We start from the raw sequence: 15,916 nt of genomic DNA on the forward strand, positions 1-15,916 counted from the left end.
GTCATCATCATCATCATCATCATCATCATCACACAATGACAAAAACATAAAACAAATGATGATGATGATGATTGTCAGGATTGATTTGTGAAAAAAAAGAATGAAAGAAAATTCATTTGATAATGATAACGAATAATTTAACCATTTTTTTCATCATCCGAATCATATAATAAATTTAATGAATCGTATTGGATGCTGAACATAGAGAGAGAACACGAAATAATAAGATGGTGAAACAAACGGAGAGAGAGAGAGAAACTTTTATATCCATTTTGTATTTGTATGTTTTATGTAATAACATACGTAATAATAAGTATCATTAATTTGTTCTTGAAACAATGTGTGTGTGTGTGTGTGAAAATAACCAAAGTTCTTTGATGATGATCATGATCATGATCATCATTTTCATCTTGTTCTTATTGTTTTTTTTTTGTTTTGTATAAAAAAAACATTTCGGGACAAGGGGATTTTGTCTTTGGATCATTTTTTGTTTCATTTATTGAAAACCGATGGTTTTTGTTTTGTTTTGTATTTTTTTATTTTATTTTATTTTGTTACTAAGGTCATATATGAAGTGTATAATAAGCAATAATAAGCAATAATTTATAATACATATATATTATGATGATGTGTTATTCGATATAAATAAAAATCACTATGCCAAGTAATGAAAAATAAAGTGAGAAAATGAAGAAAAGAAAAATTATGACCTGTTTATGGAAATGTACAAATAATTAGCTTAAGATAAATTAGTATCTGGAAATAAAAATACAAGAAAAAATAGGAAAAAAACCGGAGGTTTGGCTTTATGCGATGATGATCATGATGACGATGATGATGATGATGATCGAGATTGAATGAACAAAACGACAATATAACAAAATAATAATCAAGTCAAATATGAATTTAGGTATTGATTTCATTGAAGGAAAAAAAATTAGTGCAAATACATTTATAATGATTGCGTTTTGAATTTTTTTTTTCGTTATTTTTAAGTACACAGAGGGGAAAAGTGATTTTAAAATGATTTTAAATAATTTTTTTTTTTGCACTTGATCATCTGTAATTTACTATGCAACGCAACTTATTTTCCAAATATAGATTCGTAGAGAGCAATCGGTGCATGTTTGTCGAAAAGAATTATCAACATTCATTTTCATAATCAATAGAATAGAGTTCAGTTCCTTTTCCAATAAATATTAGAATTTCACGTGAATTTGTTTACCATGAGCATTCGCTATTTCAGCCAAGATTTACGAACTATCAGTTAGATTTTTTAGTTTTTTTTTATTTTTTATTTTTTGTTGAAGATTAATTTTAAAATGTACGCAAATTCATTTACGAGATAAATTATGACTTTAAAATTACAAAAATATAAATTGAAAAAAATAAACAAAAAAAAATATCCAATAATATTTGGCAACGAAAACAACAACAACAACAACAACAACAACAATAATAACATTGTAAAAGTACATTGAAAATGAATGAATGAAAAATTATTTCCATAATATGGGTTGTTTGTTATTCATTCAATCATCATCATCATCATAAATATTGTAATTGGGGCCAAAGATCAAAATCAAGAACAAAATATATGTATATGTTGAGTGTGAGACAGAAAGAGAGATAGGAATGACAAGAAATTTGAGATTGAATCAAAGGATTGAATTCAATATCATAATCATCAACAGTTATTCGTAAAAAAAATAAAATAATAAGTTCAAGTTGAATGAATCCTTGATTTTGGAAATTTTTTTCTTCTTCTTTTGTTCAACAAGCCTGTAGACAAGAGTAGTAGATTACTAAAATTATCTTTTATGAACAAATAAAGAAGAAAGATGTATAAAGGGGGAAAAATTAGATGTTCGATACAAAATAATTCGATACCGATAAATATCAGGGCGCCATATATACACTTTTTAAATAGTAATATATGTGAAATGGTTTCTATGGGTTTGTGATGTATTTTTTTTTTTTTTTTGTTTTCTTGGCAATTGCGCAGAACTAATAAATATATAATTTTTTGGCGCCTTTGGGTTTCACCCAAATTGTTTGCGTTTCTATGTGTATAGGACGCAAACACACACACAAAAACACAAAAAGAGACAAACAGACAAAATTTCAAGTCCAAATAATCTTCTTATATGTGCGTGTGTGTGTGTGTGTCTCTAGTATTTAAACTTGATTCCAATCTGATAGTTCTGTTTAGTTTGTCCATTGTGTCTTTGTGATATGATGTATGTTTATCTGTGTGTTATTCAGAAAATTTCAAATTTCAATTTCAACTTTCTTAATTTGTTGCATAGGTAATTATTAATATTTTCAATAATTTGAATATTGATTGATTTATAATTTTTTTTTAAATTTCAAACTTTATCAAGTTTTGTGTTTATTTGACTGATTTAATAATTGATCACATCGGCAAACAATTCTAACAATGCCATTATTTGATTTTGATTCAAATGTAATGAGACTACGTCTCAAACGTTTAACAAATATTGTTAATGGTTATGGTTTTGGCCTAAATATTCAAGATCGTGGTACACCACCGGCATTACAGATATCATCAATTGAAAATAATTGTGAAGCAGAAAAATCTGGTCTAATTCGTAATGGTGATATTATTTTACGTATTAATAATCATGATGTATCACAATGTACATATGATGAAGCAATACAAAAATTAACATCAACACCAATGAATGCATATGCATCATTCACGGTACGTGCACCATTTGGTTATGTAACACGTTTGATTACTACATTTGAAGAAGATGGACAATCAAAAACAATTCGTATTACTGAACGTGCTAATCGTCAACAACAAAAACAACAACTCGCTAATAATGATGACCATCATCAACAACAAAATCATATAACAAATAATTCTCATTTGACGCCACAATCAATAACAAAAACAACAACAACAACAACGGAAGAATCAAAAACTACAATGACAAATCAACCACGTACTCGAAAAGGGTAAGTCGGACAAAACTTTAACCAAAAAAAAAAAAAAAAAAAAAATTTTCATCTTCTGAATGCAAAAAAAAAAATTCACCATCTGAGCCATATTGTATTTGTCGTATGCTAATCGATAATATTTTCACACACACACACACACACACTTGCTTACTGAGTTAACCCAATGACAACATTGATCAACTATTCGGTAAATGTTTTTCATAAAAAAAAAAATCAATTTGGAACAAAAAGGGTACTAGGCCATTGTGGCAAGGTGACACACACACACACACAAACTTATATATTAATCGAACGCTTAGACATTTTAGATTCGATCATTATTAGTCCATCAATCCATAAATCATTATGTGTTATTGATCTACTGTCTCTCTCTCTCTTTTCCTATGTGTTCGAACTAAACAAGTCTAAATTTTGTTTTTTTTTCATTTTGGAAAAAAATGAAGACATTGAAAAATGTTGAGTTTATTTGCCAGATTTGTGAGAAAAACGATCAACAACAACAACAACAGCATCATCATCATCATCATATCGAAAGACATAGAAATGATTTGCTATTAGAGGCTATAATTTGAGATTTCCGAATTAAATGGACAAAAAGAGAAGCAAGGATAGAGAGAGAGAGAGAAAGAGAAAGAATTAGATTATCAATGAATGGGCTGTATATATACCAATATAAATTAAGGAGACATTTTAAATAGCTCTATTATTATAACATCATCATCCTGATATAATGTTAGTGAATACCATAGTCAGAGAAAGAGAAAGAGATCGTATATAATGGGCTAACCAATGGATTCAATAAGAAATCCTTACAACAACAACAACAACAACAAAAAATAAAAATGAATGACCATCATCGATATTACAGATTTTCGATACACACAGTAGTAGAACAATGGAAAAAAATAACTGACCAGAATAAGAAGCTGAGCTAGTTGAATGAAACACGAGAGCTTATCCATTATTATTGTTCTATCAAATAATTTTCAATATATATTTAAAAAAAAACATAATTCAATAATAATAGTAGTATGGTTGACGGAAATAGAGTTCCATCAATTTTACTAATAATAAAACAAAACATTTGAAAAAAAAAATTTGAATACCTAAATCATTGCAATAATCGTTTGTTTTACTCAATTACACACACACACACACACACACAAAGACAAGTTCCATTTTCTTGTTGCTGTTGTTTATTGGTCTCTGGTGAATTTGATGCTGATGATTTGATGGTTTGTATTTGTGGTGAAAAGCAAAAAAAAAAAAAAAAAATAACCGTATGTTCTTATCATTTAGTTATTAGAATATTATGAGTATTGTTGCTGTTGTTTTGTATCGCAACAAACCACTCAAAGTTCTAAGCAATAGTTTCAATGCATGAATGAATAATCACTTGACGATAATCAATCAATCAATCAATCAGACAAATGTTTATTTTTATTTTCATTTCTGTTCTGTATTACAGTAAAAATTTGCCGCCATTCATCAGACAAAGATTATATTGATTTAATAATCAAAAAAAAATTTTTTTCCTATTTGAATTTGCAAATAATACCTGATGAATGATGGAAAAGGTATATGCCGCTTTTAGGCTTAGATAAACATTTCTTTTTTTTTCCCCGGTGGATAAAGAAAGAAAGAAATTCTGATTCTGACATTTGTGTGTTGTACAGATGGATTAACTCGATGATGACTGATAGGGTAGATTGATATTTTTTTTTATATCATATCAAGTATGGATTGCGCGTGTTTATAATAAAGATTTTTTTGTTTTGTTTTCACAATCAAAATCGTGTAACAATCAATTTTGTGTATTTTTCTTTTCATTCATTCAACAATAATGAAAATGTCACATGAATTTGCGTTAGAATCCACTAAATGAAATGCAAAACAATGAATGAGAAAAGAAAAATAATTGAAAGCAAAACAAAAAAAAAGTATCAATCAAAATGGATTTTATTTCAACGATTGGCAGCAATAAAGTGGAAAAAAGGGAATTGTTTTTGTTTTTGTTTTCAGTATAATAATTTTGTGCATGTATAGGTTATTTTGACATATTGAAAAATGGACATTTATCAAGTGTGAAAAAAAAGTAAATATTGGGAACAGAAAAGAAAAAAAAAGAAAGAAAGAAAGAAATTTTTCATTTCTCAAGTTATAATTTATATTTACCGATAAACATGTGGCCATTACCTGGTTGAAATGAATGACAGCAATACAGCAATATACCAATATAGCAACCATTAATAAGAAACAAGAAAGAAAAGTTCATTCATTCATTCATTCATTTATTCAATGATTCATTTATCATGATTGCAGTTAATGATAATTTCATCATTTTGAATTTATTCGAGGACAAGAAAAAAAAGAAAGAAAGAAAGAAAGAAATAATATAATGTAACGAAATAAACCAATATATATGAAAAAAAAACACTGACAATGTGACGAATTTATTTGTAAACATGAACGGTATGATAATAAATAATAAAAAATTTGGGTATTTCCAAAACGATGTCTAAAGTTTCGTAATATATACACACATGAAACATATATATTCAAATTCATTGATATAGGTCGTTGTTGTTGATTTGAATGAAGAATATTTACACTGAAAATTGTTTGCAAACAACAAAACATGGCATAGTACACAATTTATTCACCGAAAACAATCGGACAAGGACAGTGAAAAATTTTTAATTTTTTTTGTTTGTTTGTTTGTTTGTTTGAATTATGAAAACAAAATATCACAATCATAAATTTTCTTTCTTTGTTGAAAAATCCATGATGTTGTTGTTGTTGCTTTTTTTCTGCATTGTCAAAATTAAAGGTAAAAAATCTCAATTATAAATTCTAGAATCTAGATAATTTCATCATCATCATCAATCAAATAATATGTTTCGAATTTTTAAACATTCGAAACATAAAAATGACCAATCATTCATAAATCATGTAGCTAGAAATTTTTTTTTCCGGCAACAAATTCTAATTTCAAACGAAATTAGAATTTAAATCAAATTCTCTAATGATGATGATCATTGAATATTATTTTATTCCGAAATTTTTTTTTCTCTCTGTTTGATTCTTTTTTTTTGTTGGAAAAAGATTAATCATTCAAAAATGGTAGCCCACATTTTGATGATGTTACATTTTTTTTCGGTGCATTAATTTGTCCAATTTTTTTTGGATTCTGTTTTTTTTTTTTTTTTGTTTGAACACAAAAAAAAAATCCACAGCAAGAACACGATGAACGATGAAATTAAAAGGAACTTTTCAAAAATAGAATTAACTGAACAACGGAAGTTGACAATGGAATTCTAATGAATCTTTTTCTGGAATTCTACGTGCAGCCATTGTGTTTAGCGGATTTTTTTTTGTTTTGTTTTTATTATTGGCTTGTTATTTTTATTTTTTATTTCTCCTAATCGGGTATTCAACGGTTCAGTACAATTTTACTATACTTTTTTTCACTTTGGCATTGAATGTTGTTGTTCTTGTCGCTGTTCAATGTCTTGTTGATTACTGAGGTTAGAGCATTAGAGAGAGAAAAAAAAAATAAAATAAACTTTTAACTAAAGACAACAGGAAAAAAAACTCGTTATTCGTTCTTAGCAGTATTTTTGTCCATTTATATTTGCTGAATTTTCTCTTTTCTTATTTCGATTCTTGAAACATTGACAAACAGACAAGGAAAATAAACAAAAAAAAAGAATATAAAAAAGTCAAAATAGAATTTTGTCTTGTTCGTGTGTGTGTCCAAATGAAACAAAAGTTTTGGCCATTTTGTTGTTTTTTTTTTTAGTTTATTCAGAATAAAAAAAAATGATGATCATGATCATCATTGAGTGTAAAGTAACGACGACTATTTGAAAACGAACGACGTGTTCACAAATGAATATTCTTCGAATGAACAAGTGAAACATTTCTGTAGTTACCGATTTAGATGTTTTTTTTTTACAATGTTATCAATGTCGTTTTTGTGTCCAACATAAAATTACATTGGACTTTTTTTGCTATAAATTGAATTAAAATTGAAGCAATGAATGATGATGATGAGGATGGTGTGCAAAAAAAAAAAATCAAACCGCCACCACCAAAAAGTGGACAATTCAATTCATATAAAATAGAATCTCTAGAGAGGGTATCCGGTGGACAATGAAATCAATAATCATTCTATAAAGATTCTCTCTATGGAACCTATCCATCTATTGGTGGGGTTCACAGTATTTCAATCAAAACTGGCTAACTAAAAAAAAAGGTTTGAATAAAAATGAAAATTCCACTATTTATTATTATTACTATAGTGCTGCTGCTACATCAGCTGACTTTGTTAAATTGAATTTTTGATTGATTTCTTCTTTTTTATAGAGAAAAAAAAATGAATGTGAATGAATGAAACACCACCACCACCACCACCAAAATCATGGAATGAATTTTTTAATTGAAATTCAATTCCTCCGTTTACTAAACACAAACACACACACACACACACACACACACCGTATTTCTGTGTATGCCATTGACATTCATCATCAGTTTGATTTCAAACTTTTCCACACGCATTTTTTCATGATATTTAAATATTTTCTCATCTTCACTGTTGAATTCATTTTCGTTGATTATCTATTCCTTTTCTTTCATTTTTTTTTTTTTTTTTGAATCAAATTTCAATCAACTAGAGCGTGAATAAATCTATTGTTGATTTGCATGATGATGATGAATCTAATTCATCCGTTCAATTCAATTTAATTCGATTTCAATTTTTTTTTCATCATCCTTTGCTTTTTCTTTTATTCAAATGTAGGTCGATTTGCGTTGGTCAAAAACCAATACGAATTAGAAATGTTGCCACCTCAAATGTTACGGTGGACACTTTACATCAAACAGCTAAACAGGTAATATGATGATGATAATGAGATTAATTATAACATAATGATAATTGTACTTGTTAGCCATTATCCTGTTCAGAATCGGTTTGTTTGGGTTCATTGATGAAACAAACAAAAGAACATCTAGGAATATGTCCATTACAACCACAACAAGTGGATCTATCTACCACCAATCAACAACAATCCGTTGATGGAATCGGTCAACAACGTAGTAAAGAACAAGTGCTAAGTGATGCCTATCAATTTATGGAACAATATTATGCATCAATAAAACGTTTACATACACCTGCACATCGTGATCGTTTACGTGAAATTGAAACCGAAATACGATCAACTGGTGCATATCAATTGAAACAAACGGAATTAATATTCGGTGCTAAATTGAGTTGGCGTAATGCACCAAGATGTATTGGCCGTATTCAATGGTCAAAACTTCAGGCAAGTTGAAAAAATTAAAAAAAAAAAAAATAAAGAATAGAAACATTGTTTGATCAAGTAGTTTGTGAATTCTCAACGAGATTTGGTAAACAGAATTTTTTTTTCTATTTTCTTGAATCGAAAATATTTCTTTCTTCCAAAATGGCTATTAACCCATGAACTCACATTTTAACTTATCGATGAATGTTGTTACGGATGTATTTGTTTCCGGTGGTGACTATTTTTTTTTCTAAAAAAAAAAAATTTTCCGGAACATTCTAAGCACGTTCAACGCTTTTTTCAACGGTCCCTATGTCGTTTTATGTACTGTGTGTGTGAAAAAATTTTTTTCCTCTAGTCAATTTGAAAGTAATAATTTGCTCTCTTTTTTTTGCTACTCCCCACTTTTATTTGGGCATCAGCATCTTATATGACTTTTTTTTGGGAAAAAATCACTTGTCTACTTTGAATTGAAAAGATTCGTTTTTTTCGATCTTTTTTTTGGTGTTTGTAGCAGTCGCCCTATGAATGGATGGATGGATGGATGGATGATACAATCTGATTGCCTTTAACTGAAAAAGCAAAGCCAAAGATTTTCATTAATTTCAATTCCTGATCAAATCGATTTAAGTTTTCCTATGTTGGATTGCAATTTGCAATCAATGGTCATACACACAGAGAAATAGAGAGATATACATTGGGCGGTAACATTAACTTTGAATAGAAAAAAAAATGAAAACAAAAATGATGTCATGCGTAATCAAATGAATTGATGAACCGAAATAATTCTTGTATACAATCCAAATTAATAAATTTTAAGTTCAATTCATCCGCTGGAAGACAAACAAACAAGCTAAACAAAACAGAACATACCATTCACATACCAGGATCAGACTAGACCAGATTCTAATTCGATTTGATTCGATCCGATCCAATCCAATCCAATTCGCTACTGTTACTATCATGAACAGCTAACCAGAATCATTCCAAAGAATTAATGGTTCAAATATAGAAAAAAAATCGAATGGTCAAAATCAATATGGATTTTTTTTTCTTTTGCTTTTAAATCGATCCAAAATACCGGGACCTGATTTATGTTATTATTATTATTATTATGATTATTCCATATAGATAGATAGGAAGAAAAAAAAAGTCAAGTAAAAACAGTGCAGATTTGATTGGTGCAATTTTATAATTTCGAACACAAAAAAAAACTTGAACATTCATTCGATTTTTTCTTTTCTTTTCTTTCCATTCAAATAAATGGTGTTTTTTTTTTTTTTTTGTTTTGTTTTCAGGTTTTCGATGCACGAAGCTGTAAAACGGCACATGAAATTTTCGTTGCAATATGTAATCAAATTAAATATGCAACTAATCGAGGAAATTTACGGTTTAGTATCAACGATTTTTTTGCTTTTTTTTTGATTATTCTTGTAATTTCAATCGATTTCTCTTTTTTTTTCGTTCAATTATTATTCCTTTAGTTCGGCCATAACAATATTTCCACAACGAATCGATGGCCGTGAAGATTATCGTATATGGAATCAGCAATTAATCTCATATGCTGGTTATGTTGTAAATTCGGATGAAAATAATGATATTATTTTGGAAAATGGTGTTGGTGGTGGTGGTGGTGGTGGTAGTAAACATCAAACGACAACTACAATTATTGGTGATCCAGTCAATGTAGAATTTACACAGGTTAGTGTTGTGAATAAAAACTAATCAAAATTTTGATTGAATTTATTATATAATTTATGACATGTGTATGTATCACACACACACATGACACAAATTAATGATCTGGGAAATGAAATGGGAAAATGAGAATGTTCAAAATTTTCTCATCCAATTTCATTTGAAAATTAGTTTCAATTTTTTAAAATAAAAATTTCCCATTCAGAATAGATTGATTTTATTCAAAACAATCCCAATGTGAATTTTTGCATTGTATTCATTTTTTTCCTTTGTTTTTTTTTTATTGAATTTCATTTTTCTTTTTCACATTTTTTTTCTCCCAACACGAAAGATTTGCACGAAACTTGGCTGGAAAGGACGGCGAACCAAATGGGACATATTACCCATCGTAATCTCTGTGCCCGGTGAAGATCCACAGCTATTTCCATTGAGCGAGGATTTAGTTCTTCGTGTTCCACTTGTACATCCTAAGTTAGTATTTAATGAGAAAAAAAAGAAAACTTATTTATGCAGAATTTGTAATCGATGCTGAATTTTCAAAATTTTTTTTCTGCTTGTTCCCCAAAAAAAAACAGATATAAATGGTTTGAAGAGCTGGATTTACAATGGTATGCATTACCGGCCGTATCATCAATGAAATTTGATGTTGGTGGAATTGAATTTCCGGCCTGTCCATTTTCCGGTTGGTATATGGATACTGAGATTGCTGTTCGTGATCTTTGTGACACACATCGATATAATATATTACCCGAGATTGCCAAATACATGAGCTTAGATATTAATTCAAATGCTAGTCTTTGGAAAGATCGTGCTGTCATTGAAGTCAATACGGCCGTATTGTTTAGTTTTCAAAAAGCCAATGTCACCATTGTTGATCATCATACGGCTGCTGAATCATTTATGAAACATTTAGAAAATGAAAATCAATTACGCGGTGGTTGTCCTGCCGATTGGGTTTGGATTGTTCCACCCGTATCCGGATCTTTGACACCTGTTTTTCATCAAGAAATGCTTAATTATGAATTAAAACCAGCATACAAATATCAGGAACCTGCATGGAAAACACACATCTGGCGTAATGGTTATCATGACGGCCATAATTCAATAACATCGACACCAAGAAAATTACGTTTCAAAGAGATTGCTAAAGCAGTGAAATTCACTTCAAATCTTTTCGGTGAGTGCATATATATATAAAAGATGAATGAAAGGAGGGGGAGTTTGGCGAGAAAACAAACTCTCAATTTATATTGTTGATTGACTTGATTGTATCGATCTTTAATTCTTATTTTGTTTTTTTTTTCACTATTTTCTAAATGGATTCTTCGATATCCCGCAGGCAAAGCTTTAAGTAAACGTATTAAAGCAACGATTTTGTATGGCACTGAAACTGGTCGATCCGAACAATTTGCAAAAAGACTTGGACAAATATTTTCCCATGTATTCAATGTATCGGTCTCTTGTATGGATTCATATGATATGCTACATTTGGAACATGAAACATTATTATTGTGTGTTACAAGTACATTTGGCAATGGTGATCCACCGGAAAATGGTGAATCATTTGCTAGACAATTACAAGCAATTAAAATGACCGGTGATACTGCACCGGATTTAGATCGTGACACCATTTCATTACCGGTAACTTATCTACGTTATTCATCAGTGGATACTTCAGAACAAAGTAGTGGTGCTAATTTGAATGCCGATGATAAACAACGTTTCATTACATTCGGTACATTAGATTCAATTCAATCTTAAATTCACCAACAATTCAGAATAATACAGCCGGTGATGATTATTTTGCATTTGCCGATCATGTTGGTCCTCTTAGCAATGTTAGGTAAGTTTTTTTCAACAAAACATTCCATCCATTAAAAAAAACTCATTGAATTTGTTCAAATTTTGTTTGAACCAATTCATTGATTTGTATGCACATACGCGCGCGTTGCATTCACCATGATTTCTTACCGTCTTTTTTACGATATAGATCGATCGTTTCTTCAGAAAGATAATTTGATTAGTTAGCAAAAAAAAAAAAATTCTTTCGGAATCACAGTGTGAGGATTTTTTTTATTCGGTTCTGGCTTTTGTAAGAAAAAAAAACTTTTTTCGTTATATATATAAATAGCATCAATAGGAAATGCAATTGAATGGAAAAGTGAAAAATAGAAAACAGTAATGTCAACAATTCAACGATTCAATTATTGTAATGATGATGATAAAGACATTTACAAGACATTTGTAAGAAAAAGGCAGAAAAAAACTACAAAGAAGAAGAAGAAGATAAGATTCTTAATCGTCTCGGTTTTTTTGTTGCTGGTATCTTGTAGCCACAATCGAGCATAAACTGTTTTTTTATGGTACAATAATAAGGATTATTGAAATTGAAAATAAGAAGATTGTTTAATCGTTATTTAAAATATGTGAAAAAAAACTCTGCTATTCCAATGGGGAAAAAATTGAATCCAGTGAATGAATGAATGAAGAATTTATTTTTTAATTAAATCAAAATTTTTTTTAAATCTATAGATTTGCTGTGTTTGCGCTTGGTTCAAGTGCATATCCAAATTTCTGTGCATTTGGCCGCTATCTGGATACAATGTTAGCCGAACTAGGTGGTGAACGTATTACACGTGTAGGTATTGGTGATGAACTTTGTGGCCAAGAACAATCATTTTATGAATGGTCTGCCGAAGTTTTTGAACAAGCTTGTGAAGTATTCTGTTTAACCGATGAATTGGATATGAATGTTGTAACAAGTTTGGCGGCACAAAAACCATTACAATGGTGTAAAGAAAATGTTTTACTTGATGACGAAAATGATGGAAATCGTATCAATGATAATGTACAAGAATCAAAACATATACAACAAGGTTAATATCGAGTCTTTTTTTTGCAATTTCATATTTAAACAACTTCATATTAATTTCCTCCCTTGTGTTTTTTAGCATTATCTAAACTTAGTAATAACAAAAAAGTCAATCATTATAGATTGATTGAACGACAAAACTTACATGATTATTCAATTGATAATGATAAATGTTTGGAAGAAGCAAATAAGCCAACTATTCGTGTTACATTGAAAATTGATCCTGATGAAAATGATGAACAATCAAATGAAGAAATTAAACCCAATGTTCATTATTATCCTGGTGATCATTTAGCCGTATATCCGGAAAATTCATCTGAATTAGTTCAGGGAATCATTGATCGTTTATGTAGTTTGAATCCATCGTTACAATCTACGAAACCATATGTGATCAAAATTCGATCACAACATTCATCAATGGATAATCATACAAATGAATCGATGAACAGTGCTAGTAGTTTATTTGGTATAGGCAATAATAATTCAAATTTTGATGGAAACAAATCACCGAATCATTTTGAAAAACAAAAATGGATATTACATGATCGATTACCATCGCCAGTAACATTAAAAGAAGCTTTAACTCGTTATCTAGATATAACTAATCCACCAACACAACGAATTCTGTCCATATTATCAGAACATGCATCCAATTCGGATGAATCAGAATTGTTGAAAAATCTTTCAAAAGATTCAGCCGCTTATGAAACTTGGAAGGCAAAATATTTTCCCAATTTTTTGGAGGTATAACCAACAAAAATCTAGAATAGTTCCAATTCAAATTAATTTATTTTCTTGCAGATATTGACTGAATTCAGTTCAATCAATCCTCCATTGGAATTTATATTCACACAATTGCCAGTATTGAAACCAAGACATTATTCAATATCAAGTTCACCGCTTACACAATCAGCATTTCAAATTGATCTTACTGTTGCTGTCATACAATATTATACGGAAAGTGGCTATCGACATTATGGTGTTTGTTCAAATTTTCTTAATGATAAACCAATTGGTGGTGATGTGTTTGCATTCATACGAAGTGCACCGAATTTTCGTCTACCTAAAGAACGAAAAGTTCCCATTATAATGGTCGGTCCGGGTACCGGTATAGCACCATTCCGTTCATTCTGGGAACATCGAGCCAAACTGAAAGAATTAAATTCATCAGCAGATTATGGTAAAATGACACTGTTTTTCGGTTGTCGATATCCATCCATGCAACTTTATCGTGAAGAAATCGAAACAACCATGTTGAACAATGTAATTAAAGACTATCATGTTGCATATTCACGTCAGGCCAATCAGCCAAAGGTAATTTGATAATATCATGAATTTTGTGCGTGTGGGTGTGTGTGTGTGTGTGTGAATGTTACTTATCTGTAATCAATAACAATTATCTGATATATTTTTTTCATTTTCAAACATTTTTTTATTTTTAAGCAATATGTCCAAGATGTAATGCGACAACTATCACAACAAATCTATTGTGATCTGATCGAAAGAAAAGGCCACATTTATGTTTGTGGTGATGTTTCAATGGCACAAGATGTGAATAAAACATTACAATTTATATTACAAGAAAACGGTATACATGATGCTGATATGACACTTTTATCGCTTAAAGTATGTATTTTTTTGGCAGCTAACAATTACTTACAAATACAAATTTCAATTTAATTTTTTTTTTTGCTATTGGAATTATATAAAGGAAACGATGCGTTATCATGAAGATATTTTTGGAATTACATTACGTACAGCCGAAGTGACTAATCGTAATCGTTCGGATGCCGTGAAACGAACATTTTCCAATTCCTAAAATTTGGTCTATTAATATATTGTTGTTGATTCATTGCACACTTTTTAAATAATACAAAACACACTCAATCACAATGACAATTTTTAAACATTAACAAAAAACAAAAATTCGTTTCATTATTTGAAAAAAATGGTTGATGTGTTTATTTGTTATTATTCTTATATATGATGAGATTATTGATGAATGAAACAAAATGAAAATTCAATGTTAACAATATTGTCAATTTTTATTTAAAGAATAAAAAAAAATGTTTGTATGTGATATTCAAGATTTAAAAAAAAAAAATATTTGATTGGTAATAAACAACATGAGTTTTCCAATTTTTTATGCGATATTTGGCGCTACCTCTTCTTGAAACCATATTTTTTACGTTCATAGAAAAGATCCGTTTTCGATGATCCAAGATTGACAATTTTTGGACAGCCATCACGATCTTTTTCCAATATGGTACATTCTTTACAATAGTAAGCATCGCTTACACCTGGTCCACCGCAAATTACACATCGGCCTTGATATGATCCATAATTACATTCATCACAAACACGAACCAATGTTGATGGTCGTACATATGAATCACAGATGACACATTTGCCATCACATTTTTCACAAAGACGACCGATAGCAACGCCCGGTTGTTTACGGCAAAAAATTAGATCTGGATGATGTTTAGCCATTTATTTGATTTGAAACAAAAAAAAAACGTCAAATTTTGATTCAACACGCACAATATTTTAAAATCCAACACAATAAATACTTTCGCGTGTTCACGTGAAGAACTCACAACAAATCGATTGTTTTATCGATAGTCAACTTGATGATGAGCGAAAAAAAAATCATTGATTAATTTTAAACTTTACAACCAGATGGCAGTTAATGGATGGGTAAAATTTAAAATTTTACCCGCATTTCATATTTGCCAACAGTTTTCTGAATAGGTGAAAAAAAATCTCCAACTTCAGACTATATTTACTTATTAATAAAAAAAACGATGATGAATTTTTTGATCGATTCTTCCTGTCTCATATTATACATGAATTCATGCTTGTCATTTTGTTGTAAATGAACATCATGATGATGATGATGAATATGTACAACCAAATTATCATACTGATTGATGGGTGGTTGATGTATTTGTAAACAATTGCCTGTTATTATTATTATTATTGTTCACATTTCTGTCATCATCATCATTATTTTTTTTTCATTTATATACAGAACTAAAAATGAATGAAT

At 29.5% G+C, this 15,916-nt stretch overlaps 2 protein-coding genes across 2 annotated transcripts; one reads left to right on the forward strand and one right to left on the reverse strand.

Moving 5' to 3' along the window:
- The first annotated feature begins 2,114 nt into the window (after positions 1 to 2,114).
- On the forward strand, positions 2,115 to 14,986 carry Nos (Nitric oxide synthase). The gene is given in 15 exon segments (XM_047062848.2): positions 2,115 to 2,309; positions 2,385 to 2,985; positions 7,793 to 7,883; positions 7,941 to 8,315; positions 9,593 to 9,684; positions 9,779 to 9,995; positions 10,324 to 10,463; positions 10,568 to 11,169; positions 11,332 to 11,705; positions 11,708 to 11,835; positions 12,525 to 12,868; positions 12,944 to 13,608; positions 13,666 to 14,178; positions 14,308 to 14,490; positions 14,576 to 14,986. Coding segments are annotated over 14 exon segments (4,377 nt in total). The 5' UTR covers positions 2,115 to 2,309; positions 2,385 to 2,440; the 3' UTR covers positions 14,684 to 14,986.
- On the reverse strand, positions 14,884 to 15,708 carry Phf5a (PHD finger protein 5a). Its single transcript, XM_047053830.2, has one exon. The coding sequence runs from the start codon at positions 15,355 to 15,357 to the stop codon at positions 15,025 to 15,027; it is 333 nt and encodes a 110-aa protein (XP_046909786.1). The 5' UTR covers positions 15,358 to 15,708; the 3' UTR covers positions 14,884 to 15,024.
- Positions 15,709 to 15,916: the final 208 nt, after the last annotated feature.

Source organism: Dermatophagoides farinae, chromosome 2 (genome assembly GCF_024713945.1).
Source record: "Dermatophagoides farinae isolate YC_2012a chromosome 2, ASM2471394v1, whole genome shotgun sequence".
Classification (NCBI taxonomy): domain Eukaryota; kingdom Metazoa; phylum Arthropoda; class Arachnida; order Sarcoptiformes; family Pyroglyphidae; genus Dermatophagoides; species Dermatophagoides farinae.